Source organism: Terrapene carolina, unplaced genomic scaffold, assembly GCF_002925995.2.
Source record: "Terrapene carolina triunguis isolate 2854851 unplaced genomic scaffold, T_m_triunguis-2.0 Scaffold192, whole genome shotgun sequence".
Classification (NCBI taxonomy): Eukaryota; Metazoa; Chordata; order Testudines; family Emydidae; genus Terrapene; species Terrapene triunguis.
In genome coordinates this window covers 12,722,584-12,749,705 of record NW_020664543.1, presented here as the reverse complement: position 1 = coordinate 12,749,705, position 27,122 = coordinate 12,722,584, and the positions used below count along the sequence as shown (strand labels likewise).

The 27,122-nt window shown below is 44.3% G+C and overlaps 2 protein-coding genes across 5 annotated transcripts in view; both read left to right on the top strand.

The window, feature by feature from the left end:
- Positions 1-1,209, top strand: part of CACNA1G (calcium voltage-gated channel subunit alpha1 G) — a 281,389-nt gene extending 280,180 nt beyond the window's left edge. For all 4 annotated transcript variants that reach the window (XM_024204320.3, XM_024204317.3, XM_024204319.3 and 1 more), the window contains one exon: positions 104-1,209. In XM_024204320.3, coding sequence (XP_024060088.1) covers positions 104-952 — 849 coding nt within the window. In that variant the 3' untranslated portion in view covers positions 953-1,209. The remainder of the gene's footprint in view (positions 1-103) is intronic.
- A 24,220-nt stretch (positions 1,210-25,429) lies between these two features.
- Positions 25,430-27,122, top strand: part of ABCC3 (ATP binding cassette subfamily C member 3) — a 76,270-nt gene continuing 74,577 nt past the window's right edge. Inside the window, exon 1 of the mRNA XM_026654442.2 lies at positions 25,430-25,548. Coding sequence (XP_026510227.1) covers positions 25,519-25,548 — 30 coding nt within the window. The 5' untranslated portion in view covers positions 25,430-25,518. The remainder of the gene's footprint in view (positions 25,549-27,122) is intronic.

Here is a 27,122-nt window from a genome sequence, read left to right as displayed (position 1 = left end):
CTGCTTTGTTAACTTTGTGCCTTCCTTGTACTAACCTTTGTTTGGTGTGTCTCTCTTATCTGACAACTATCCTCGTCCCCAATGCCTTGGCACTCTGCTACAGGTGGCAATAAGGAATGACTCCTTGGACATGTATTGCTCTGAAAGCAAAGAGAATTTGCATGCTGAGGTGAATGAACTCTCTGATACAAATGTGCCAGCTGGATCCACAGAGGACCCGTCAGAAGCAAGTGAATCGGCCTGCTGGGGCCGATCAAGTGTTCGCACTCAGCATTCCCACAATCGGTATAATATATCCAAGCACACACCAGCTTTGTGTGCATGTACAGGCTCATATCAAGAGACACTTAGAGACTCGATGGACCAAGAAGTATCTGAAATAAACAGCTCTTTGGAGCCTTTCACTTCAGGAACTTGTACAGCCTTGAGTGCCTGTTCAGTGGTTCCACCTCTAACTCCTAAGAGGAACATAGGCAATAGCAGCAATGTTACTTTGAAGGACCTGAAGAAATACTACAGTGTAGATACCCAGGGTCTTCTCAGAAAACCGTCATCTTGGTTAGATGATCAAAGGAGACATTCAATAGAAATTTGTTCCATGCAAAACAGCCCTCAGCACCATTCCACATCTAGCTCTTCTGGCTTCATAAGTCAGGTCTTAAGTGAAATGGAAGGCTTGCAAGGAGCCCGGCAGAAGAAAAAACTGAGCCCCCCGTGTATATCTATAGATCCACCAGATGGACAAAGTTTGTTACCTAGAGGATCTCATGGTATTTCACCTCCCAGTGCAGACATTTGCTTGCGAAGGCGTGCGCCATCTTGTGATTCCAAGGACTCAATGGATATAGGAGATTCGCTGCTTCCAGACAGTATGTCAACATCTCCTACCCCAAAGACAGACTTGTTGACACTTCCTAGTTTTTCCTTTGATCGAGCAGAAATGGACCCCTGAATGATATTTCTGTTGGTGCCAAATGTTTTCTTCCTTTCGTGTAATAAAAAAAATACAAATTAAAAACAAACAAAAAAACCCTCTGTATTTTCAAATGGCACTGAGTAAAAATTTCCAAAGAAAGTTGAAAGAACCAGCTGGTTAAAGAGTGGTTAATCTATATCACGCTTACTTAAGCATATGTTCTGCTTAGGTAAAAGCAATACATTGTGCAGAATCTATATGTATATTATATTTTATTAAATTAATTGACTCTAGTATTGCGGGATGTAGTACATTTTGTGACTAAAATCTTGTTTAATTTTCTTCTATTTTATGTATCTCAGAATATTTCTGAGATAAGGTTTGGGTTTTATGGACATTTTAACATAAAATACATATTTAATCCTTTTTTGTTTTGGTTTGGTTTGGTTTTTTTTGCAAAGCACAGGGTATAGCCAATTAGTGCATTACAGAGGAAATATATTCCACAGTCAACAAGGAAGGAGAATAATTTTGAACTGTAATGTAACCCCTCCCCCCCTTAAACTTAATAGTTTTCTGTGGAAAATAGTCATTTGAATATTTTACAAATGCAATGGAATTCTTTTTAATAATCGAATAATTTTCCAAACTAAAGTTAAATCACCCATCAGAGTCAAAACAGATGCATGAAGATTTCTAATGTAAAGAGAATTTAACTGCATACTAGCATGACACAATATTGGTTTATAAAAAGGTATTACATATATTGCTGCTGATTAAAATGGTGGTTCTTAAAAACTTGTCAATGGATGCAATTTTCAAAAGCACCCAAGTGTTTTAGACACATAATCCCATGGGCACTTTTTACAATTTTACCCAATATCTTTAGATACCTAGAACCCAATCCTGAGCTCTCCTGTCAGCAGTTTTACACTAGTCTAAGTCCATTGAGTTCAATGGAGTTACTCCTACTTGCACCTATGAGAGAGGAGAATCAGACCCCTAAGTAAGATCTGCAGTTAGCTAAACTCCATATAGCCCTGATCCAGGAAAGCATTTAAGCATGTTCTTATGATCATCCCTGTCCAGCAAAGCACTTAAGCCTAGATTTTTGAATTATTTAGGAATTGTTGCACTGCAATGCCTAACTGATTTAAGAGCCTAAATTTCATTTTCAAAGTGATTTAGGCACTTAGGAGCTAAATACTATCAACTGCCCATGGGATTTTGGCTCCTAAGTGCCCAAATCTCTTTTAAAAATGAGATGTAGGCTCCTAAATCGGTTAGGCATTGCAATGCTGTGCACAGCAACGCCCAAACACCTTTAAAAATCTGGGCCTGAAGCATGAGCTTAATTTTAAGCATGTGTTTAAGTCTCATTGAAGTCAATAGGATTTAGGTGCTTAAAGATAAGCATATGCTTACGTGCTTTCCTGAATAAGAATGCTTTGCAGAATCAAAATGACCTAGCTGAAGGTCATTACCAAATAGAGTAGGGAAGCCTGCAATACAACAACTATTTATCTTAGGTAAAACAGACAAGTTTTTCAGTGCCACAACTGGGAGCTAATTTGTAAGGCCCTACTTTCAATTTCCTTCCAACCTGGAAAGGCTTTAACCAGAAATTCTTTCAAATTGTGTTATGAGAATAAATTATGATAGAATTTTTACCAAATGTTTATAACGTCCTTAATGTCAATCATCTCCAAAATTCATGGGCTAAACTCTGTGCTAACACCCCATGCAAAACTCTGTTTGTAAAATCAAAGTCAGAGAGAGAACGCAGAATATGAAGCACTGCAGAATTTGGCCCAATAGGCCCAATCCTGCTCTCAGCTACTCCGGTGTGAATCTGAAGCGAACTTCATTGAGCCTCAGTAGAGTCGACTTCAGATTGAGGCTCCTTAAAGACTAATCCACATTTCATTTCAAGTATGGGAGTAGTCCCAATTAAGTTAATGAGACTACTACCATGCTTAAAGTCAAGCACATGCATAAACCTTTACAGGATTTTGCAGATTTAGCCTTACACCCGTGTAATTAAGAGACGGATTTGAGGTAGTTTAATTCAAAATGACTAGTTCTCTTATTCAGGAGATTGAAATTCTTTGAGCGCCACTGATTTTTTTTCAAACTCCTAGGAAACCTTGGTTCCAAATCCTTTGGTGGGCTCAGAGATTCTCCCAGTGTTCCTTTTTGTATCGAGATTAGCTTCAAATAAATATACACAAGGAAGATGCCCAATATTTAATAGATCTATATGAAGATTTAAGATACTTTTATTTTCACTTGAGGAAGTTTACTTTCCTAAACAATCATCATTGATTTTGCAAGTCCTGTACAAAAGCCAGGGATTATACAGCAGGAAGTAATCAATTTATTTTAAAGATTAACATTCTGTACTGTTTCTTCCAAATAAATTATTTCTTGGCTAGGATGGTGGGCTGCTTTTTTTTTTTTAACCCTGCTCAAGAGTCCTAATATGTGCCCTCCCACAGAGCATTCTCTCTCATAATCCGAGTCCAAATCCAAAATTAAACCCAAATCGTTACAAACAGACCTTTCATCAGTGCTTCACCCAGATCCCATTTAAGGAAATAATAAAATTAGTGCATTAAGCCTGAGAAATATTCTTAATCCCTTTTTGGTGTTACATGCCTAATGAGTTTTAGACTTTCCTTTTGAGCATACCAAATAATCCAGCAAAATGGTTGGGCCACTAAAATTACTGTACCCAAATTTGCTAAATGACTAGCAATGTGTTTCTGTAGCTGGAGTGGAGCTGCATAGTAAGAGGTCTACACAACACAGTACCTTCCTGGTAATATAACATGCAATATGTTAGCCTGAAATCATGGTGCAAGAAGGCGAGGTAATGTCAATCCATGCTCACAGCTCCAGCTGTAACAGGAAGCCTAACAACTGTCTAACTTAAAAACTGTTCTATTTTCAGTACTTGGGGTTTTGCCTACTGACAAGGGTTGTGTGAATAACAATAAAACAAAGTTTACATCATACATTCATGTTCAATAAAGACCAATCAATAGAAACATACTGTACGAAGATGCATTCAGGAAAAAAAATGCATGTAAAATCGTTTGTTTTCTAACTGATAAGAGTTTTTTTTCTAGGTGCCCTTTTGAAAAACAAATATATGTACTACAGTGTGTGCAATAATCTTAAAATCATTTTAAATACCTTTGGGGGGTTTTATAGAAGTTGACTTTTTTTTAAATAAAAATGTAAAAAATCCACGGGAATTCTGTAGAATGGTTGATTGAATTTTTATATTTTTGTAGAAATCTGCAGAGAAATTGTTAAAAGTGTGCATAGCATCTTGGAAGGAGAAGCAGCTATGTCTGATATTTTCTTTTAATAAATTTGGGGCCAGACCTAGTATATTCCAAGATTTATAACCTAGTTCCAAAGACCGCATAAAGGTAATGGTTAGAAGTGAGTAGCTAAGCTAAAGTTCTAGGATGTTGCAGTGCCTCACTGCTAAAGAACTGTACTGGTATAAAACATGTCCACCCTGAGAAGTCAGCCAGCCCTGATGCTAATGCACAGTCCCGTGGCTCTCCAGTTCATTCAAAGCACACCAGCACTTTAATATTGTGGATTTACTGTAAACAGATGGGAATAGAATATTCTGCTATTGCCAGTCTTACGTGTGAGAGGAAAAGAGATGGTGATCGTGTCTGGAAAAATGTAAATTCCATAGTTGCAGCCATTGCACATAACTATTCATAGACAGATTACAGGTTATTTAAACTGTAAATAATTTGGAGGAAGGGGAAAAAACACTGTTTTTGGCTTCTGTAGATTGCACTCAACACAAGGTTTGGTGTAAGGCACAAAGAAATAAAAAAGATTTAATGTTGTAAATTAGGCTATGCCCTGGTCCCCCTTTTCTGCCCCCTTGACTATAATAATCCATGTACACTATTACACGAGATGACTAGAGTAGGCACAGTACCATTGCAATGTCCGTAACAATCTAGCATATATGATAGAACTTTGTATTTAATACTTAATATATTGTTATACTGTATCAGGCATATAGACCAAAAACTCGGTCTTTGATCAGGGCAACAAAAGATGGTATTAAAGGGGAAAATTGGGTTAAAATGTTCTCTCTTTTTTAAAAACAAAAATGAGTGTAAATCTTTACAAATGACAAAAACAAATGTGTCCTATTAAAAGCTTTTGAAAAGAAAAATGCGCACTTCACTTCTTTTGTTGTTGATGATGCTAATCTATTTATCATTCAGACTGCTCGAAACTTTGATCTGCCCAAGTTCTAATTGTAAACATGACGGAGGGGACATTGTATAACTTAGCTGAAGCAGACTGGCAGGGTTAAAGAATGGTTAGCAAATGTCAATCCTTTGTGAAGTGATTGGCGTTACCCCAAAGATGAGTTTGGCCCAGCATGTCGCCAAGGGTGTGTTGCTTTGCTATAAACAAGGTAGTCATTGCACGTTAGCAGTTGCATTAGATGGGGACTGAATGCAGTTTGGCTAGCAGCTGTATAATAAAAAATCCACAAGGAAAGGGAAAGGACTTTTTCTGGAGCTTTCTGGTAATAAGCACTTCAGTAAAGGCTGTCAGTGGCAGACAGGAGAAAGAGATGGAGTTGATCTGTGCCCTGAAATCTTCTTTTGCTGTTAACAAGGAAGCTTTGGAATTCTCTCTGAGTTACTAACCCTGGTTTGGTTACCTGAAGCATTCTCTGCTGCCCTGCAACTCATGCAGTCATTTATACCAGTGCACGCTGAGTGCAATTGGGATGTAAAATGCTACCGGTCTGATTTGGTGGTAGCCTTTTGCACCCAGTGAAAATGACTGTACTAGTTGCAAAGCAATGGAGAATCAGAACTTATATGTTAAACTGTTGTTGTTGTTTTTTACAGGTCATCAGCAAGCAGGATTTGAACCCTTTACCTTCAGCACAGATCTCCATGAATTTAGTGGCTAGGAGTAGCAGCTGCTTATCTTTTGAATACCACCTCGGGGAGAGGGTACACAGCAAACTCAATCACTGTGTTATACTTAGTCAAGTGTATTTCTTGTGTTTGATTTGCTTGGTTGGCATCATCGAGGTAAGTGCACTCAAACCTAAAAGGGGCCCTGCTCCAACTGAGTATCTGCCCACCACAGGGTGTTCAGATCCAGGGCTTTGGTTCAGGTTCCTCTCCACATTGAAAATGATGACCTAACCGCTGATGTTATAATATTCCTATAGGGTGAATGTTACCCTGTGTAAAGGACTGGGGCAAGGCTGTGCACCCCAGAGGCCCACTGAAGCCCTCAAAATACAGCTTTGGCTGGGCTCAGTGCCTTCTGCAGGCTGAGAGTTCAACCCTGCAAGGTGCCATGATCCAGCAAAGCATTTAGACACAAGCCTAACGTTACACATGTGACAGTCCCACTGACTTCAAATTAAGCAAGTGCTTAAGTGCTCTGCTGGATCGGGATAAGAATGCAGAGCTGCTGGCAGGATCAAACGCTCTCTGCACAGGGGTGGATTTAACCGTTAGGATGTCTCCATTTAGAAAGGGATTTGAGGCAATGTGCTCCCAGAGACTGGGGTTCAGAGACCGACCTTATGGGAAAACTGCTTTTTGGACTGGACAGGAAGTTGTTTTGTGAGCACTTCCAGGAAAACCCTTCAACTTTTGTTTTTGTTTGGGACTTTTTTTTTTTTTTTTTTTTTTTTTTTTTTTTTTGGAAGGCTCCCATCCAGACGGGTGGTTGATGGAACATCTCCTGTTTCTTTGTATCTTCCTGTCCCCCTTTAGTATTTTGGTATCATTAGGTAAGTAATTTGAATGCCACAACAAACTGGCTTGGTTTGCTAGGTCCAGGGGGTTCTGTGTTTTAAACACAACTTTTTCTCAGCTCAGTCAACACAATGAACGTGGGCTCAGCTAATTGTCATGTTTTTCCAACCGGAGGGATCCATTGCAAGAAGGGATGCCTGGTGCACTAAATCCTACTGGCGGTTTAATAATAATTATTGGCATGGCATGTGTTCTAACGATACAAGGCAGGAGACTATTATGCTGCTATTGAGTGGATGCGGAGCAAATATTGCTTTTAAAAAAAAATCTTCACTGCAGCCTCGGCTGCTGTCATTCAGAAAACATGGCGAGAAAAGGGAATCTAAAAACAGAAGGCATTCTGCTTTTCTTTATTATTTTAGCACCCCTGGAGGCTCCTACTGTGCTAGCCCAGAGTGAGAAAGTCTCAGTCCAAACAGATACGAGAGATGAAAGGTTGGAATCGAGCTGAGCAAAAATTTTTGTTCACAAAAAAATGCTGTTTCTTGTCTGTGCTGGGGTGTATACCCCACACTGGCTCTGAAAGAGTTAACTGGAGCTGGAGCGCTCAATTAGAGCACTTACTGCCCAGGCCTAGTTAAAGATGAGTCCTGGCAGGGTGGTTGCTGTAAAAAGAGGAAGCCCGAAGTAGGGTGAGGAGGTTGCTAGCTGCATGGGGGGAGAGACAGACCAACCTCTGCATCCTTCCTCTTGGCAGTGGAGAGACCAGGAGAGTCCAAGAAGAAACCTAGGTGAGAGTTGGCCCTGGGTCCTTTCCTGAGTAGAGAATGTGGCAAGAAGTCAGCAGGATGGAGCAAGCTCTGGCTGTGAGCCCTGATTAAGGGGCAGGACCTGGATCTGTGGGGAGAAATCCCTGGGAGGCATTCAGCTGGGGAACTTGGGAGGGATGAAAGCTCGAGCCTGAGGAGGGCCGTGGTGGTTTGTTCATATTTTTCATTGAGATTTACTGGGGGACTCCAGAAGGAGCCTTGAGTGGCTCTGCACCCTAGAAAGAAGGCAAGGTTGTGAAGCCCCAAGCCAAGGAATGGAAGGACCATTGGGCCTTATGCTGGAGACCCGTCATAAGGTCTTTGGATTGCTTGCTGGAGAAGGCTTTGTTACCCCAGAAGGGCTGGGAGGGGGAGGGACTATAAGTGACCTACCTGGAGGGCTGAGTCACAAGAAGCAACAGACCACTGCAGGGGTGCTAGATGAAAAGACTCTGCTGTGCCATGACCTGCCATGAGGGGGGGAGGGTCCCAGCAGTGAACCCTCCCTTCTCCAGGGACAACGGAAATGCTTACCAAGCAAGTGTGGATTTTGGCCAATTGTTTTGGTCAGGAAAACATAAAACATTTCAGTTTTCCAGGCTAGAGACACAAGGGGCATCCACACAAAACTGAGGGGGAAGAGGTACTGCCTCCCCCTTCCTGTCCAATAGCCCTTTGGGCAGGTCACTTACCTGGAGCAGGGACTTGAACTTGCATTTGCCCCCTCACAACTGAGGACCCTAACTACCAGGCTGTTCGGTATTCTGGGCAGGGCTCTCTCAGCCTGTCCTGGGGAAGCTGTTCCTCTTTGTACTAATACTTGCATTGTCATTGGGCCAGAGAGACCCCTACACATAGGGTGACCAGATGTCCCAATTTTTGGGTCTTTTTCTTATATAAGCTCCTATTACCCCATCCCAATTTTTCACATTTGCTGTCTAGTTACCCTACCTACACACTCTCTAACCAGCTGATTGGAGCACTCAGCTGGAAGGAGTGAGAGTTGGGGTCCTGTCCTTGCTCCAGACAGGGGATTCAAACCTGGGTCTCCCACATTCCAGGTGAGTGTCCCAACCACTGGGAGGAGGGAGAGTACTGCTACCTCCTCTGTTTTGTCCCTTGGGGAGCTAGCTCTTTTCCCCATATTTCCTTTGCTTTTATTTTTATAAAGGTTTTTTTCATCAAAAATCAATTTTTCCAGAATTTTCATTTCCCAAAAATAGTCAGTTTTGTGTTGACCTGAAACCAATTTTTAACTCCAAAATCCATTTTTCACACTGCTGTAGGCTGGAGTAGAAACAGGTACAGGGGTGAAGTGGTTTGCCCCAGGACAATAGCAGCGATGGCCCTAGAACGCGGATCTCCTGAGTCCCTGTCTGGTGTGCTATGTTACTGACTAGTCCTCTAGTGGGTAAGCTGCTAAAATCAACATAAATAATGCAATAAGAATGTAGGAACCTTTTGCTGCCACCTAGCGGATTTGGTGGTATCTTTTACAAGCTCCTTCTGATGTGGGAGAATAAAAGGTTGTATGAACTGACTGTAATGTTCTTGCTGACTGGATACAGGGAAAATCATCTTTGAAAGACAGATTCTGGCTGATGCTCAGTCAAACTAGTTATGCAGGGCCTTGGCTTTTAGTTCAGCGTCCCCGAGGCAGCGCTGTAATAATACAAAGGGCTTCACCTACACAGTCTCTCTTTAAACAACTTGGGTGTTAGAAACAAGTCCCAGAGACTCCTCCAATGCGAAAACCCATGGGAAAAGGGGAGATTTCTCCGACTGGGGGCATGGTGTATGCCGACCCATGGAACAGGCTGCTGGGCCAGCCCACAAACTTCGTCAATCCTCTCCGGATCTGCGCAAAGCCAGGAGGACATCCAAGCAGCTGCCCTAAGCATCTGTACTCCCTTTCCCCCTAACAGCACGGCTCTAGTGCTAGGGCTTCTGCAGAAGGCAGCTGTCCCAGGGACCTTCAAGAGGTCTCCCCAGCATTGGTGGTGTGAAGTGACACACACGCACAAAGGTAAGACACAAGGGTGGTGAAGAAACAATGTGCGTGTGCGCACACACACACACACACACTTGACCTGCCTTTGCCCCACCAAGAACTCCAGATACCTAGAGCAGTCTTTGTGTGGGGAGAGGGAGCGGGAATACCCTATACAACCATGGAGGTGTCTGGCCCTTCATTGCACTGACTGATGCCTGCAGAGCCAGCTGTCATAGAATCCTAGAATATCAGGGTTGGACGGGACCTGAGGAGGTCATCTAGTCCAACCCACTGCTCAAAGCAGGACCAATCCCCAACTAAGTCACCCAGCCATACACACCTACCTTGATTTCAAAGCTCTTGCAGTACACTTATTTGAATGTGTGAAATGTACATGTAAGAACAGTGAAATAAACATACATGGTTGATTATAAAATGAGCAAAAGGTTTAAACCTGGCATCCTGTCCTGATTTTAAACTCAGCTAATGATAGCCTGCATCTTTGAAATGGCATTCTTCACTTCTTCTCCTACAGTGTTGCTTTGCACTGTCAAATTGCTGTTGCATTCCTTCCCAGAGGTGGCTGTATTTCACTGCTAAGTGAGGTGACCCCTGTCTCTTACCAACTCCCAAAGGTGTTGTGAGTCTTAATTAATGTTAGTAAGTGCTTTGAGATCCTCCGGTGCTAACAAATTGGTGTTATAATAAAAGTAAATAGAATCTCATAAACAAGCCAGGGTTAATTTGAATAGACCTTGTCAACCTCCCTCTTTGCTTCTGAAATTTTCTCTGCAATATGCTGATTTCAGGTTATCTACATACACCTAGTTTTGATTACTTTGTTCTATGTCTACCCTTTGTCACTTATTTAATGACTGAATGCTTCACTTTTCTCAAAATGGCTGGGAAAATTAATTGGCAATTTTCTTTAATTCTCAGCTCACCCAAACATTTGGGTTGGTAGAAAGATGCAAATGAGTGCACTGGGTTAATTGGATACTGGATATAATTAACTAATGCAATGTTTCATTGCTGTGAGTAACCATTTTCAGAGAGCAATTTAAAAGCGCTTCTGAGTTTCTAGCATTGACTGAAAGGAGCTTTAGGTTGCAGTGTTTCCTCTGATCTAATCATTCTACAGAAAGAGACAGCTCATGCTCCAATTTCAGTGGAAACAAACCAAACCCATTATTTCAGGTCATGTTTAAATAGGTGATGAAACCAACAGTCCAGACTCTCTCTTTGGTACTTACATGGTCCCCCTTACCATAGTAATTGTGCACCTCACATGCTTGAACTTATTTATCCTCACAACACCCTTATGCAATAGGACAGGGCTATTATCCCCATTTTACAGTAGGGAAACTGAGGCACAAAGCGGCCAAAGCCTCCTTTTTCCCCCCACCAGCCTGCTGCACACTAACTGTCCAAGTGGATCCTGCTGACGTGCACTAACATTTTGAAGTGGAAGTAGATTAAAGCAAACTAACAAACAGTTAGTGCGTTTCAGCGGGATCCACATGGACAGTTAGTGCATGGCAGGTTAGATTCACACTCCAGCTTGCTGTGAACTAAATGTTTGCGTAGGCAAGCCCTTAGTGACTTGCCCAAGGTCACACGGGAAGTCTGTGGCAGAGCAGGGACTTGAACCAAAGTCCAGGCCAGTGCCCTAACCCCTAGAGCATCCTTCCCCTCACAGGCCTTCCCATTTGCTGCCACTATTACTGAACAGTTGGTCTTGCTTCATTTTACTGCTGTAAAATCGCTGTGCTTTTTGATGGCGATTTCTTGCTCAAAATGAAGCATTCCTGCTTCAGAAGGTAAAACTTGTTAATTATATCTTAGTGAGTGTGCAAATGTGTTTAGGCAGAACAGAGCTGGGCTGTATGGAATATGATTTAACATAAGTGTCTGATATATCAGTCACACTCTATATTAAGAGTATATTTATAAATGGGTTATAAAAGGTTAACTGTTAGTCTACCAAACTCAACAGATTGCTTATAACCATGGCTTATGGCCATCTCTAACACCTATTGGTGGTGTTTGTAACCATGTATACACATACTGCTCATTACCATGCTTATCACATCTACTAATCACTTATTAGCCTTCCATAAGCTATTTATAAATAGACCCTTGACATCCAGCGTGACTGTATGTTTTAGACCCCGATTCTGCAATGAGATGACCTAGAACTTCACGGAAGTCAGAGGGGTCGTCCCACAGCAAGGTGATGTGCAATCCGAGCCGCTGACTGTATAAGGACTAAGTTGTATTTTATTTATAAATTGGGCTATGAAGGGCTTTTTTTAATACTCAAACTTTTCAAATGTATCAGTTTTGTCTTAACACTTCAGCTTTAAAGCAACAGTCAAATATTTGGGGATAATTCTAAGAAATGATAAACTAACCTTGAGTCTTTCAAGTTAACCATAAAACCTTAATGTATAAACTGCAACTTTCTCCCTCAATGGTCCCCTTTAACCCTTTTCCTCTAACCATCTAACTGACACATTATGGGACATATTTGCTTCGCTTACACTGAAGTCAGAGAATTTCATATGATTGCCCTCCTTTGTAAAGTGCTTTGAGATCTATGGATGAAAACTGCTATACAAGAGCTAGATCTCATTTATTATTATTACTCATGACGTAGGGCCTCATCCAAAGCCCATTAAATTCACTGGGAATCTTTCCATTGACTTCAATGGCCTTTGGATCTAATCCTTACGGCAGCATAAATGAGAACAGAATTTGATACTAAGCCTCATTAATTACCTTAAACCTTAACCCTGCACTGCAAGACTGGGTTACAGGAATAAAGTGCAGTGTGGGTCCAGGGGACTGGTGCCAGGACTCCTGGGTTCTATTTCCACTTCTGCCGCTGACTCTCTGTGATGTTGGATTAATCATTTAACTGTGCTGTGCTTCAGTTTACCCAGGTGTATAATAAGAATAATTATTTGTACCTCGCAGGTGTTACATGGCTTGACAATGCTTTGAGATCCTCAGAGAAGGGAGCTAGAGCAGTGTTATTTATAGATTAAAAAAGACAAATGGACAAATTTGCTCATGTGTAGGTTATGTGCTGGTCACTAGATGGCAATGCTACTTAGTCTAATTTAGAGGGATCTGCTCAGAGTACAGCATTTTAGCTGAAATTTTTGAGTTGAACTTTAAATTTATTGGAGGAGTTGCTTTTATTTATTCATTTTTTCCCCTCATTTAAAGACATGAACTTCCTGGTGTTTTGGTATTTCAGTCACTGGAATTGAAGGTTATTTCTACATTGGCTAAAACATTTTACATTCATTTCTTTGCATGTATTTGCAGGATTATATATTTAATGTACCCTGACATTTTGTATTATTGCTTGAGTCAGTGGATGCTGTAACTGGCAAGGATTCAAAGGACTTGAATGGACTGTCTTTCTCTAACTACAGAGACAAGGTGGATGAGGTAATATCTTTTATGGGACCAACTTCTGGGGAGAGAGACAAGCTTAATGGAGCTCTTAAGCTCAAAAGCTTGTCTCGCTCACCAACAGAAGTTGGTCTAATAAAAGATCTATTAGCTCACCCACTATTACCTCACCCAACTTGTCTCTCTAATATCCTGGGAACAACACTGTCAACAATAATGGAAAATTTCTCTATCTAATACATTAAATACTGTACAGAAATCCTCCAGAGATCCAGCAGGAGAATGAAAAGGATGGCTAAACAATTTAATTATTACTTGTCTTTTCAGTTCCTTTATACAGGCACAACGGTTCCAGTCATTCATAAGCTACTCAGGAAGGAGTTAATATAACAGAGGCACTAACTCAGTGATATGAAGTGATAAAGGATACTTGCAATGAACTGGTTAGAGAGAGCGAGAACATGCTTCTGCTGCCCCCTCTTGGATGGAAGCAGAACTGCTCATCTGTGAGTCAAAGTCTCAATACAGCTAAGGGAGAGTGTCCATTAGCTCAAGTGGCAGGGGACTCTGCACTTGGAGCAGGATTCCTGCTGCTGTCGTGGAATTCCAGCTAGCTGTTTTGTGATGACCATAAAAGACTAAGTAGCCATAGATCTGTTACAGCCCATTAGAGAGGGAAGGTAATTTGTTGGGCAGCTGGTCAGGGAATAGGGAACAAATGTACCATGAGGTCAATGTGGCAGGTGGGCTGAGCATAGGGGGTTTGGGTCTTTGACACTCAGTACACTCTAGTGACATATCCTATTTGTCTGCAGTTGTTCGTGCATCCAGCTAAGCTCCCTTCACAGCTAAACCTCTTATGAGCAGAGGTATGTTACACCTGCCAGGGGTTTAATTAACCTCTTAAGACACTTAAAAGCATGTTCACGGAATTAATCTATTGAGTGACAGTGAGATGCTACAAGCATTTGGGAGTTTGTGCTGCCAGTCTCAGCTCTGCTGGCAGCTGGTGCTGCTGCTGCAGCGTCTGCAGGACACACTGGGCAGCCCTTAGCCATGGCTAGATCATTTTTATTGCTTATCCCGTTTGTCACTTTCAATATGAAATGTAGCAACAAACAGACATGATGGGAAATCACTGCTACACGCAGCGTGGTAAAGGATTCATATTTATACAGTCAAGGGGCCTGATTCTCTCTTGCTTTGTGTCACCTTGATGCAGATCTGGGGTAGAAACAGCCCCCGGGGACACCTCCCCCAAAAGGGGGTTCCCAAGCCAGCACAGAGCTAGCAGGATTACCCACCCCCTCCTGGTGTAGTGAGCATTCTAGAACCTGAGAGAGTGTAGCTGAAGCACACTCTCCTCCTCCCCGCTCCCTCTCCATTCCCATTTCCTTTCCAGTGAGTTGGTACTAAAGGGAGCAACTTGGTAACAGCCCCTGCACCTCCTTTGATACCTATGGTGAGAGGAGGTCCTTACTTTCTGCTCCTACTATGCATAGCCATATGGCCTCAACTGGAGGACTGTGTCCAGTTTTGGACATCACACTTTAAGATGTGCACAAGTTGAACAGAGTCCAGAGGAGAGCAACAAAAATGATAGAGGTTTAGAAACCCTGACCTGGGAGGAAAGGTTGAAAGAACTGGGCATGTTTAGAGAAGAGAAGGCTGAGGGGGGTACCTGACAAGTCTTCAAATAAGTAAAAGGTCTGTTATAATGAGTATGATGATCAATTGTTCTCCATGTCCACCAAGGATAGGACAAGGAGTAATGGACTTAGTTTGCAGCAAGGGAGATTTAAGTTGGTTATTAGGAAAAACTTTCTAAATATACAGATAGTAAAGCTCTGGAACAGGCTACCTAGATTCCTGTCATTGGAACAGGTTAAACAAACATCAGTCAGGGATAGTCTAGGCATACTCAATTCTGCCTCATTGTGGGGGATGGACTACGTGACCACTTGAGGTCCCTTTCCAGCCCTACATTTCTATGATTCTGTGACAGATATGACAATTTCCTGCAATATCCTTGAAAGCCCTTAGGTATGAAGTGTATGTATTATGGAGGGTCAGGATTGTGTGTAACTTCTTTATGGAGGAGCTGTGACAAATATTGCAACCCCGTGCAGTATCTTTGGGGTCCATTGGTTTTAAATGAATGGTTTTATGCAGGGTTGTGCTCGAATCCAGGGGTTCTCAACCTTTTTCTTTCTGAGCTTCCCCTCCCCCCCCGGACATGCTATAAAAACTTAATGGCCCACCTGTGCCACAATAACTGGTTTTCTGCATATAAAAGCCTTGGCCGGCATTAAGAGGTAACAAGCAGGACAATGGCGTGGGGCCCCATGCCACAAGAGGCACTGCAAAGCTAAGTTGCTCAGGCTTCTGCTTCAGCCCCAGGTGGCAGGGCTCAGTGCCCCGGGCTTCAGCCGCATGCACTGGGGCTTTGGCTTTCTGCCCTGGGCTCCAGCAAGTCTAATGCTGGTCCTGCTTGGCAGACCCCCTGAAACTGCTCATGGCCCCTCATGGGCCCTGGACCCCTGGTTGAGACCCACTGCTCTACTCCATGACAGAGGGCTACCACAGCTCTCGCAAGAATTAAAAACAGAGGATAGTGATTACAGAAAATTCACCAGGCTGAAATCTTCCCCTCCCCACTCCAAGAGGTATCCCCTCTTGGGGAGATCACATATATTAGTTCAAACCAGATTCTCCAGAGACCAGCAAACAGAGAAAGGACTCTAGCACCAGTTATAACATAGCATGAGTCTAAACTGACACAGGGCCTTTCTTCTGATCCAACAAACAGGCAGGACTTTCTGTCCAAAGAGGGGTCCCAATCCTTCCTGAGAAGGGTTGGAAGGACTTTGGCCTCCCAAGGTCCCATAAGACTGATGGGCGATAGCTTGTGTCTAGGAACTTTTATTGGGTTTTTTTATGTTTTCTCTGTAATGCTTTCAAGAATAAATGTGCTTGCTTACAAAGACCTGTGTGGTAACTTCTAACTGCTGGCAATCACAGCTGTTCGTAGCCTTCAAAGAGAAAGCAATGTGCAGATGCTGGCCTGTTCAGGCATCCCGTCTCGTTGGGATTGTCACAGTGTAGGCAGGGATGTGTGCAGACTCTCAAAGCCCCCATCAGGAAGGAGAGAGATGCAGATCTCTATCTAAGAGAGGTGACAGCTGAGGAGCCAGGACCCTACATTTGTGCCCTTGGTGGACCATGGTGGAGTAATACAGGTGCATTTGCCCTTGAATTGTGGCACGAAATAAACCTACATGATTGGCCCAAGGTCCAACAGCAAGTCAAGGGCAGAGGTGCGAGTAAAACCCAAGTTTCCTGATCTCACACTCAGTCTGGTGCCCCATCTGTTGTAACTTGCCCCTTCCAAACTGCCTGACATGTCTTACAAAAGATAACGCTTAAAATAAATCAGCTACTTCAAAAGGAACAACTCATGCTATTTGTGGCACTAACAAAATAATGATCGCAGCAAACCATAGCCCTGGAATTATTTACAGCTAACTAATGCAATATGATTAACAGCAGCAGTGTAAGTAACATCCCAAAACCCAACAAGAATGAATTATTCAGAAATATTCCAAACATCAAAACGTGATGTTGCATTAATTCATAATGACTAGCTGAGGAACAGATCCAGCCAAAGAAATGCTGAGACAAATTGGGAGTAGAGAAATGTCTTAGTGCTAAAAATTGGTCATCTGTGTGTAGATGGTCATAAATCTGCTAGGATTCTAAAACTGAGTTAATTCAGGAAAAATAATTTTCCTTGCCTACTGGCACCCAATAGAGTTTGGGGTGGGGGGGAAATGGAGACAATTATGATTGCTGTAATTAACTAGGAAGTAACAACATAAAGAAAGCTGCATTTTGTGGGAATGTCAAAATTCAGATCTGGATTCCAATGTTGAACATGGTAAACTTTGGACCGGGAGTTCTGGTCAACCCATTGTAAGATACAAAGAGGGGTCAATCTGGATCTGAGTGCACCCCACTGCACGCTTGTGGAGTTTATGGGTCTTCAGGAACAGGGGTCTGGGTTGGGCCCTTCTGTACCCAAAATATTAGGGGAAATTCTGGGAATCAGTTACTGACTTTATTGCAAATGAGTAAAGCTCTTCTTATGAGCATGAAAACACTGAACATAAAACAAGAGAAAAATCAATTAAAGGGATGACTAGAAAAACTATACATTTTAAGCTTTGAGATAAATTGAACCCATGAGTCTATAATGTGCTTCTTGCAATATTCTGCTACTAATTTTGTATTAAATGTAAGCAGAATTGTTGACAGGCCATGCTTTCTATAGGCCAAAGTAGGGAGGGTCCAAAACACACCAGTATTCAGTTGAAGCAAAACAGGGTGAGAGTACAGGCTATTGCTGTAAATGGTATATCAATGTTTATTTGTATTGTGGTAGCACCTCTAGAGGCTGTCCGTACTGTATGGGGCTGCACTGAAACGACAGTCAGAACCTCCCATTTGGTCCATCTTTCCTCTGCTGGAGTTAATGTAAAATAGGCACTAAGGGAGAAATCCAGATCCTATCAAAGTCAATAGGAGTTTTGCCATTGACCACAATGGGGCCAGAATTCCACACTTTGTCTTCCCGTTTCCCCGAGTTACTGTATTCTTGTGCTGAGCCACATTTCTGCAGCAACTATTTGTTTTTATATCAAAGACCAATGCAGCCAATAAAATCCTGATATTTAGAGCTGGCAAACACTAAAACTATAGATCCCAGAGATGGGCAGGAGCCGAGCACAATCTCCAACGAGATGTAGATGCTGACACCAAAAAAACTACCACCACGCTAATTTATCCCCACCACCTGTATTTTCCAGTGTGTCCTGTCTTCAGGGGGCCTTATTCTCTGCTGCCTGGCACCCCGTGTGCTCATTTACACCCGTACAAACTAGAAGTAAACTGCTACCTGCAAAGTGCATGAAGAATTCTAGTGTGGTGACATTTTACTCTCCTGGTGCACAGGTTTAAATGTTGGCAGAAGGGGCAGCACAGTGGTCTGGGCCATGTATTCCTAGTTTCAAGATTGTAAGCTCTTTGGAGCTGGGGCTGTCTCTGGTTTTGTGCCTTGTGAAGCATATTACCAGCAAATACAAACTCTTACATTTCCCAGCTAGGCTAACATTCCCTGTGAAGGGCCTTTAAGTGCTAATGTTGAACCTGAAAACCTAAAGGATGAGAGAGCAATTAAAGCAACTTTCATGGCTAGACACAAGTAAACCCAGCCACTAGGGTAGCTGCCAGGGATCCCAGCACTCAGAAGCAATAGAAGGCCAAGACAAAGCCTGTATCTTGCAATCTAAGATGCAGCCAAGTTGGTCTCAGTCATATTTCCAACAGGAGCACATTCCAGCGGCAAGGCGTTGCAACTGAGTAGACCTGGCCTTCCACACCCATCTGTTTCGCCTATGCTCCTGCTGGCACAGCGGGTCAGAATTCAGAGCAGCCTCTTAAGTGAGGAGGATGCAGGCCATGTTCCTGAACTAGCAGACCAGTCTACTGAGATCCAAGGGCTGGAAGTTGCAGCTAGACAAATTCCAACTGGAAATAAGGTGTGAATTTTTCACAGTGAAGGTAATTGATCATTGGAACGACTTATCAAGTGTTGTGGTGGATCCTCCATTACTGACCATTTTTAAATCAAGACTGGCTGTCTTTCTCAAACCTCTGCTCTGGTTCAGACAGGACTTATTGCAGGGAAGTCCTATGGCCTGGGTTATACAGGAGGTTAGACTAGATGAGTACAATGGTACCTTCTGGCCTTTGAATCTTTGGATTGCTGTGATTGTGTGTGCTCTGTTGACCTATATGACTGAGGAAACCTTCAGCAGGAGAATTAACTCTTCCCAGGCTACACAGCCATTGACTGGAGAAACAGGAATGGAGGAAATGTAGTACACCATAGTGACCATAAAGTTTGCTCAGTAAACGTGGGCTGTGAAGGCCTAAGAGCTCTGCCTGCTATCCCAGGCGTGTTTGGATCATACCAAAGACTGCCCCGACACTCAGAACTATCCAAGAGGTGCTGCCCCAAGTCCTGATGCCTAGAAAGTTCATAAGTGGTCTCTATTTGGATGACCCTTCTTTAAAATGATTTGCATTGGGAGTAAGCCCTGCTTCTCTGCTGGAAACAGTGCCCCCAGATCAAATCAGAGACACATCCAGGGGTTGGAGAAGCTTGCGCTGCTGCTGCCCAAATTGTACCTGGTTCTGTGGGTAAATAAAAATCTTGAGTCTCCTCCTGGGGCAGCAGCCTGGTACCTTTCACCAGCATTTGCATACAGTACATCTAAACCAACTTGGCCTCGCTTTTGCCTGACTGTCACAGGGCATGCACTGTGTTTTATCTCAGCATGCCTCTTCCTATGCTAACATGGAACACCTGTCCTGCGGGTAGTAAGTGAAAAGCACCTTTGTCCTGCAGCAGCTGTGGGGAATGGGATGCAAATTAATTAATTCAACTCCAACCTCACTTCTCCCTGCAAAAAATTGACAGAGTTTTAAAAGCTTAGTAGTTCTGGGACCATGTGTGAGCTGCCTCGCACGCTCACCCAGGGGAGAATGGTGCTTCCTTATTCCCCTACATAGCTACTTGCACTGCTGGTCTGTGAGCAGGGAAGAAAGCAGCTGTGGCAAAGTAACTACATACAGAAAGGGGGTAAGTGGGAAGCCAGACATGGGTCATAGGGAAAGTCTTGCCCCTCCCGCCCAGAAGCCAGTGCTGCTGAGCCATTGCAGAGGGTGAAATAACCTGCCCAAGACTGTTGCAGCTCACGGCCCTTCCAGGAACAAGGAGGAAACAGGGACCAAACTGCAACTCTCTGAGTCACAATTCAATCTCTGCTGTACCTTTACTCGGGGCTTAGCCTGTGGTCACTCCACAATTGAGCCCCTTACTAGTGTGGCCTTGTCACTAACAGTCCCCAGCTGCTTATTAGCTTCTCTCTCTCTTGTCTGATTGACAATCTAATTCCATGAGGGTTGGGGGGGCAAGTCTAAGGGGGAAAACCGTTTGAGAGGGCTGGCAGATTTTCAGAGAGACATTAATAAGCAAACTATCCTACTGCGTAGGAAAGATAGTAAGTATGCCAAGAGACCACCCTGGCTTAGCAAGATCTTCAATGATCTGAAACTCAAAAGAGTCCTCCAGAAAGTGGCAACTAGGTCAAATTATGAAGGGTGAATATATAAAAAAAAAAAAACCACAAGCATGTAGGGACAAAATTAGAAAGGCCAAGGCACAAAATGAGATTAAACTAGCTAGAGACATAAAGGGTAACAAGAAAACATTCTATAAAAACATTAGAAGCAAGAGGAAGACCAAGGACAGGGTAGGCCCATTACTCAATGACAATGACAGAACACGCGGAAATGGAGGAAGTGCTAAGTGCCTTTTTTGTTTCAGTTTTCACCAAAAAGTTTAGTAGGGATCGGAGGTCTAACATACTGAACGCCAGTGAAAATGAGGTAGGATCTGAGGCTACAAGATGGAAAGAACAAGTTAAAAATTACTTAGACAAGTTAGATGTCTTCAAGTCTGCAGGGCCTGGTGAAATACAGCCTACAATACTCAAGGAGCTGACTGAGGAGATATAAGCCATTAGCAATTTTCTTCAAAAACTCATGGAAGATGGGAGAGATTCCAAAGGACTGAAAGAAGGAAAACATAATGCCAAGCTATAAAAGGTGAATAAGGACAACCCAGGGAATTTCAGCTGAGTCAGCTTAACTACAGTACCCAGGAAGATAGTGGAGCAAATAATCAAGCAAGCAATTTGCAAACACCTAGAAGATAATAAGGTGGTAAGTAACAGTCAACATGGATTTGTCACGAACAACTCATGTCAAACCAACCTAATAGCTTTCTTTGATGGGGTAATAAACCTTGTGTGTAGGGTGGAAGCAGTAGATGTGGTTTATCTTTACTTTAGTAAGTCTTTTGATACAGACTCACATGACCTTCTCATAAGCAAACTAGGGAAATATAGCCATGATGGAGCTACTATAAGGTGGGTGCCAAACTACTCTCTGGGAATGGTTTTCCAACCAGTTATCAGTGGTTCACAGTCAAGTTGGAAGGGCATATTGAGTGGGGTCCTCAGGGATCAGTTCTAGGTCCGGTTCTGTTCAATATCTTAATCAATTATTTAGATAATGGCATAGATAAAGTGTGTGGATGATACCAAGCCGGGAGAGGTTGTGAGTGCTTTGGAGGATAGGATTAAAATTCAAAATGATCTGGACAAACTAGAGAAATGGTCTGAAGTAAATAGGATGAAATTCAATAAGAAAAATGCAAAGTACTCCACTTAGGAAGGAATAAACAATTGCACGCACAAAAAACGGAAAATGCCTCAGAAGGAGTACTGTGGAAAGAGATCTGGGGATTATAATTTATAGTGAATCACAAGCTAAATATGAGTCAACAATGTAACACTGTTGCAAAAAAAGCAAACATTCTTCTGGGATTTATAAACAGGATTGTTGTAAGCAAGACACAAGTAATTCTTCCATTCTAATCTGTGCTGATAAGGCTTCAGCTGGAGTATTATATCCAGTTCTGAGCATTACATTTCAGGAAAGATGTGGCAAATTGGAGAAAGTCCAGAGAAGAGCAACAAAAATGACCTATGAGGAAAGATTGGGGGAAAAAGTGGGTTTGTTTAGTCTGGAGAAGAGAAGACTAAAAACAGTTTTCAAGTACATAAAGTGTTGTTACTGGGAGGAGGATGGAAAAATTGTTCTTGTTAACCTCTGAGAATAGCACAAGAAGCAATGGATTTAAATTGCAGCAAGGGAAGTTTAGGGTGGACATTAGGAAAAACTGTCTGGATAGTTAAGCACTAGAACAAATTGCCTAGGGAGGTTGTGGGATCTCTATCATTGGAAGATTTTAAGAACAGGTCAGACAAACACCTGTCAGGAATGGTCTAGTTATTACTTAGTCCTGCCTTGCATGCAGGGGACTGGACTAGATGACCTACTGAAGTCCCTTCCAATCCTACATTTCTATGATTCTTAATATAACACTTAGCCCTCTTTGGAGCCTTGTCCATTGACACACTTCCAAACAATGGATAAAGGCTTCAGTGCAATACTTGGGTGGTAACTTCTGTGCATACTAATCTATCCAACAATCCACTATGTCCTTAGCATGTCTCCAGTCTTTCAACTGGATGTGGCATCTGTGTTATTAACTAAGACTTTGATGGCTTGTCTGGATGAGGTTGGGGTTTTTATTGGTTTCAATTAAGCAGATCCACTTGAGACCACCTGAGATGGTACTTATTAAGATGGGCCAAAGGGAGCTCCCCCTCTTCTGCAAAAGATGCTGTAAGAGATTGGAGTAAAACTGGACCAGGACACTCAGCACTGCGCACTGTAGGCCTTTTGCTTCCCCCCCAAAAAATCTACTGACTGGGTTACGCCACCTTATGCCCATCATCTTCAGTTGCCCAATCACATAGGCTATCAGAATGTTTTCCATAAAGGTGATGAACAACAAAGGCTGGGGTTTTGTTTTTTTAAATCCCTCGTACTTTCTAGATACAGCATCAAAGTAATCCTTGTCTCCTTTATTTCCAAATAGCAATGGAGGTTTGGACAGCGATTACTTCTTGACTGGTCTCTACATTCTAGCTAGAAAGGAGACTGGAAATCCAATTGTTCAAGTTGATTGGTGGCAGCAGCATGCTTTATGTCAGTGGCTCTCAACCAGGGGTAGGTGTACCCTGGGGGTACTCTGAGGTCTTCCAGGAGGTACATCAACTCCTCTAGATAGTTGCCTAGTTTTACAACAGGCTACAAAAAAGCACTAGCGAAGTCAGTACAAACTAAAATTTCATAGAGACAATGACTTGTTTATACTGATCTATATACTATACACTGAAATGTAAGTACAATATTTATATTTCAATTGATGAGACAGTAAGCAATTTTTCAGTAAGCGTGCTGTGTCACTTTTGTATTGTTATGTCTGATTTTGTAAGCAAGTAGTTTTTAAGTGAGGTGAAACTGGGGGTACACAAGACAAATCAGACTCCTGAAAGCAGCACAGTAGTCTGGAAAGGTTGAGTGCCACTGCTTTATGTGAACTGATATTGCTGCATCATCTGGTGCAATAGCATTAGCTGGCCAAACAGTATGTGCTGGAAAGTAAATAATGCTGTTGGAGTGAACCTGTTCAAATAGAAGGTAAACAAGGGTTGTGTGGTTGTGGTGCTAATGCTGTGTTCACAATACTACACCAAAAGATGCATTGGTTAGGCATGTATTGTATTAAATGGCAGCCTTAGAAATAGGTCAGCACTAATGGTCTTTGCAAAAAAGACTCTATGAGAAGAAGACAGACAGAAGGGGAGGCAGTCGATGAATAAGAGACATGGTTCTGACTTACTCAACTTTACTTAGATACTTGGATATATGGCCAGGTTTAGTGCAGCTTAGAGAATTTCCTGAAATTATGTTTCAGGGATCCCAGAGAGTGAACAAAATCTCATCCCCATATGGAACTGTTCTCTACCACATACTCAAGCACTTGATATTCCTGGGAGACCATCTCTCCTCTTTGAGTTGCCAGGCACAGCTCTACATTTTGTCATGGAGTTTATGGTGTGGAAGGGGACTAGTCAGACAAGAACTCAGATATCCCTTCTCCTCTGAGTACGCATTAAAGATGCCATAATGGTTTGGTTAGAGTCGGGAGCTGCCCCAGTATTTTTGTATGCGTATAGTCTGGGATGAAAGGCCCTATAAGAAGTCAAGGCACAGCCAAGAAGGCAGAAGCAGCATAGCTATAATTATTTCCAGTATTTTATTTACATAATTACATAAAAAGCATCTGAGATTCAAATTCCCCCTTGGTCTTGCTAATAGTATGGTAATTCCCCCCCCCCCCCCCCATTAATCACTCCAAGAGATAAGTAGGGCTGGGTGTGTGTTGTGTTCAGTGCCAGAGATTGCAATATAGTGCCCTGTTTCCAAAAAACACCTATCGAGTTTCCAGATTCCAGGGGTGGGGGAGCACAAGCCCACCCACATCTAAAGGCCCCTCCCCCAGCCTAAAGGGAGGAGCCACTGGATGCAGGACTCAAGTCTGTTTCCAAAAGAGGCAGGTGAGAGCATAGCTGGCCATGAGGAGTATTGGTAGGAGGAGTTGGGGAAGTGCTTTAGTTAGGGCTTTGGCCTTCTGAAGGTGGTTGCTTGCCTAACTTGCTCTGAAAATAGTTAAGCACCAACAGTAGAGCCTAGATTTTAGAAGCCGGGCCAGTCCTTACTCACGCTAGGAAAATGATCCCTCGCTGATAAATGGATGTCAGCAACAGATGCAGCTGAACTGGTGCTGAAAACTTGACCCGAAAGGGCAGATGAGAACAAACTGCGTTCGGCACCATTTCAGCCACCAGGGTTAAACCCAAGTAACAGATTCAGCTGCTCCTGTTGCTGATACCTGTTGTCAGCAATGGGTAATTTTCCTTGTGTAGGCAAGGCTATAGTAATACACAGACTGGGGTGCATGTCCTTTCTATGGACTTGTAGAAGCATCAGGCCCAATGCTACCCTAAGCTCCAAGTGCCATAGTTCCTCTCACATGCCTTAAGAATTTGCCTTCTAGAGGGAGGGGAGGAAGGCCAGTAATGTCAGGGGTTATCCTCTCGCTCTTCAGATTGGTTGGTCAAATCTGGCAGGCCAAGAGCCACTCCGCTGTAATGTTTCCTCCCAGCATGAGCACCCCTGACAACAGCACCCCAGGTGTGCAATGAACAGTCAGCAATGGCCATGAGTCCAGTGTTGCTGCGGGGAGACTTGAACCCCTAACCTTTTGCAAAAGGGGAGAGAGTGGCCCAAGGAGCCACGACTGAAACAGGAAAAGGTGGGGAAAATACACCTCCACCTGCTGTTGTGCACAGCAGAGGCATGGAGTCAAGGGAAAGCCCAGGCAGCCGTGGTTTTTCTCCAGGCAGGGAGGGAAAGCCCCGTCTTGCTGCTGGCTGGGAACGCTGGGTGTGTCCCCAGGAGGGCTGGTGAGGAAGTGAGCTGGATTTCCTGCCGGATGAGGTGCGATGGGATTAGGTTGTAACAGCCCTCACATGGCAGCCAGGGCTCAGCATCCCGCCACTCCAGCGGCTTGTTCCACCCCAATGTAATACACTGCACCCCACGCAGGATGTTACCTTAAAGCAGCTCTAAAAACCCCACCAGGAGAGGGGCCTCCACTTGGAGCGGGGCCAGGGCCACGGGCACCCCCCACATGCAGCCCTGGGACCTTGCTGTCCTTCCGGGGGGGGGGGACAGAGGTAGTGCCCGGCTTTGGCACCTCCCCCGGGGAGCAGGCAGCAGGGGTGGACCCAAGCCGGCTAGGGGCCCCCGGGGCGAGCTGCCCGGCTCCCCGCCCCCGCGCCTGCCGTGCGAGCCGAGCGCCCGCCCCAGCGTGGCGGAAGAGGGCCGGGCTGCCTTTCACTCGCCGACCCTCCGGGCGCTGCTGCGCTGCCCGGTCTGTCCCTGCCGCTCCGCCCGGCCCGGCTCGGCTCGGCTCAGCCCCGCACCATGGAGGCTTTCTGCGGCTCCCGCTTTTGGGTAAGCGGCGGCGCCCCGCGGGCCGGGGCATCCCCCGGCGGGAGCAGCGCCCGGGTCCCCCCCGTGAGCAAGGGGGAGCAGCGCTGTCTTCCCAGGCGAGCTGCCCCGGGGACAGACAGAGCCCCTCCCCCCCCCCGGCTCTTCGGCCCCCTCCCAGGACGGACTGACGGGGGGTGGCTCGAGCGGGGGGTGGGGGGAGGGACGGGAGAAAACAGCCCCCGGGAGCAAGGAGCAGTCCGGCCCCGGGAGATGGGCTGGAGGCCCCCGCGGGCTCTGTCCCAGCGATGGAGGAGATTTGCCATGTGCCTTGGGCTTAAAACAGGAGGTTTCAACCTTTCCCCCCCTCCCCCATTTGCAGACCCCTAAAGCATTTCGAATGGGGACGCAGACCCCGTTGGAAATTTTGCATATAGTCTGCGGACCCCCGGGGGTCCCCGGACCACAGGTTGAAAACTACTGGTATAAAAGAACCCAGAAAGCCTGGGACTTTGGAGGCGAGGCAGCTCCCAGGCAGCGGGGCTGGTGTGTCTGCTCACTGCTGTAGGCTGGCAGGGGTGCAGGGCGGGATAAGGAGGGGTTTAAACCCCGGTGGGCACCATAGAGCTTTTCCAGCCTGCCGTGTTGACTTCGGAGCAGTCCCAGTGAGGCTGGGGAGATTTGGCCCAGTGGGGTGGCTGAAAGAGCAGGCAGCATCTCATTGGTAACCCCAGAGCATCAGCCCGCAATGAGCCCACCAGGGCTGATCAGGTTGAGTGGTTGGTGCCCTGTTACGGGGTGCTCTTGGGGCTGGATGGTGTTAGACCTGGGCTGGGTTTTTCAGAGGTGCTGAGTGCCTGCAGCTCTCACTGACTTCAGCTGTAGTTGTGAGTCCTCTGAAAATCAGGCTCTGGACCCTCCCACCCCCCAGCCTTGGACAAATCGCTTAGCCTCTCTGTGCCTTAGTTTTCCTGCCTTAAAATATGGGAGTCATAAGATACCACAGAGGGGGTGTGGGAGGCTCAACTCACTCCTATTTGCAAAATGCAGCCCAGCCTAGTGATAGAGCACTGGGCCGGGACTCAGACGGCCTGGGTCCTACTCCCAGCCCTGTCACTAGCCTGCTGGGTGACCTGGGGCAAGTCACTTCATTGGTTTGTGTCTCAGTTTCCCCATCTGTAAAATGATTATTAATGCGCTTACAGCTTGTTGAGATCTGATGAAAAGGATTCTATGGAAGCTGGGTATTGTTGTTTTTTTGAGATCCTGAGAAGGAAAGTGCCCTCACTTACAGCTGTCCTGAGGCTATTGATTTCTGCAGAGTTTAAGCTTCCATTCTTTTATAAAATTATTTCTAGCCCTTATGGTTGAGAAGATCATAGTCAAAATGCCAGCTAATGCTGTGGTGTTCTCTTGAGTCTGCAAACAGTACCTCGGGTACTGCTATTCAGAGTCCAGCCAACATCAGTCAAAGGGTCAAGAACCGTATCAGTTTCATGATGTTGCTGTTAGTGAAAGTTCTGAGCAGCTACAGAGGCAGGCAAGGGGGGAGATGGTAGACTAGCAGAGACTTGCCCCACGTGTAGCAGCTGAGTAGC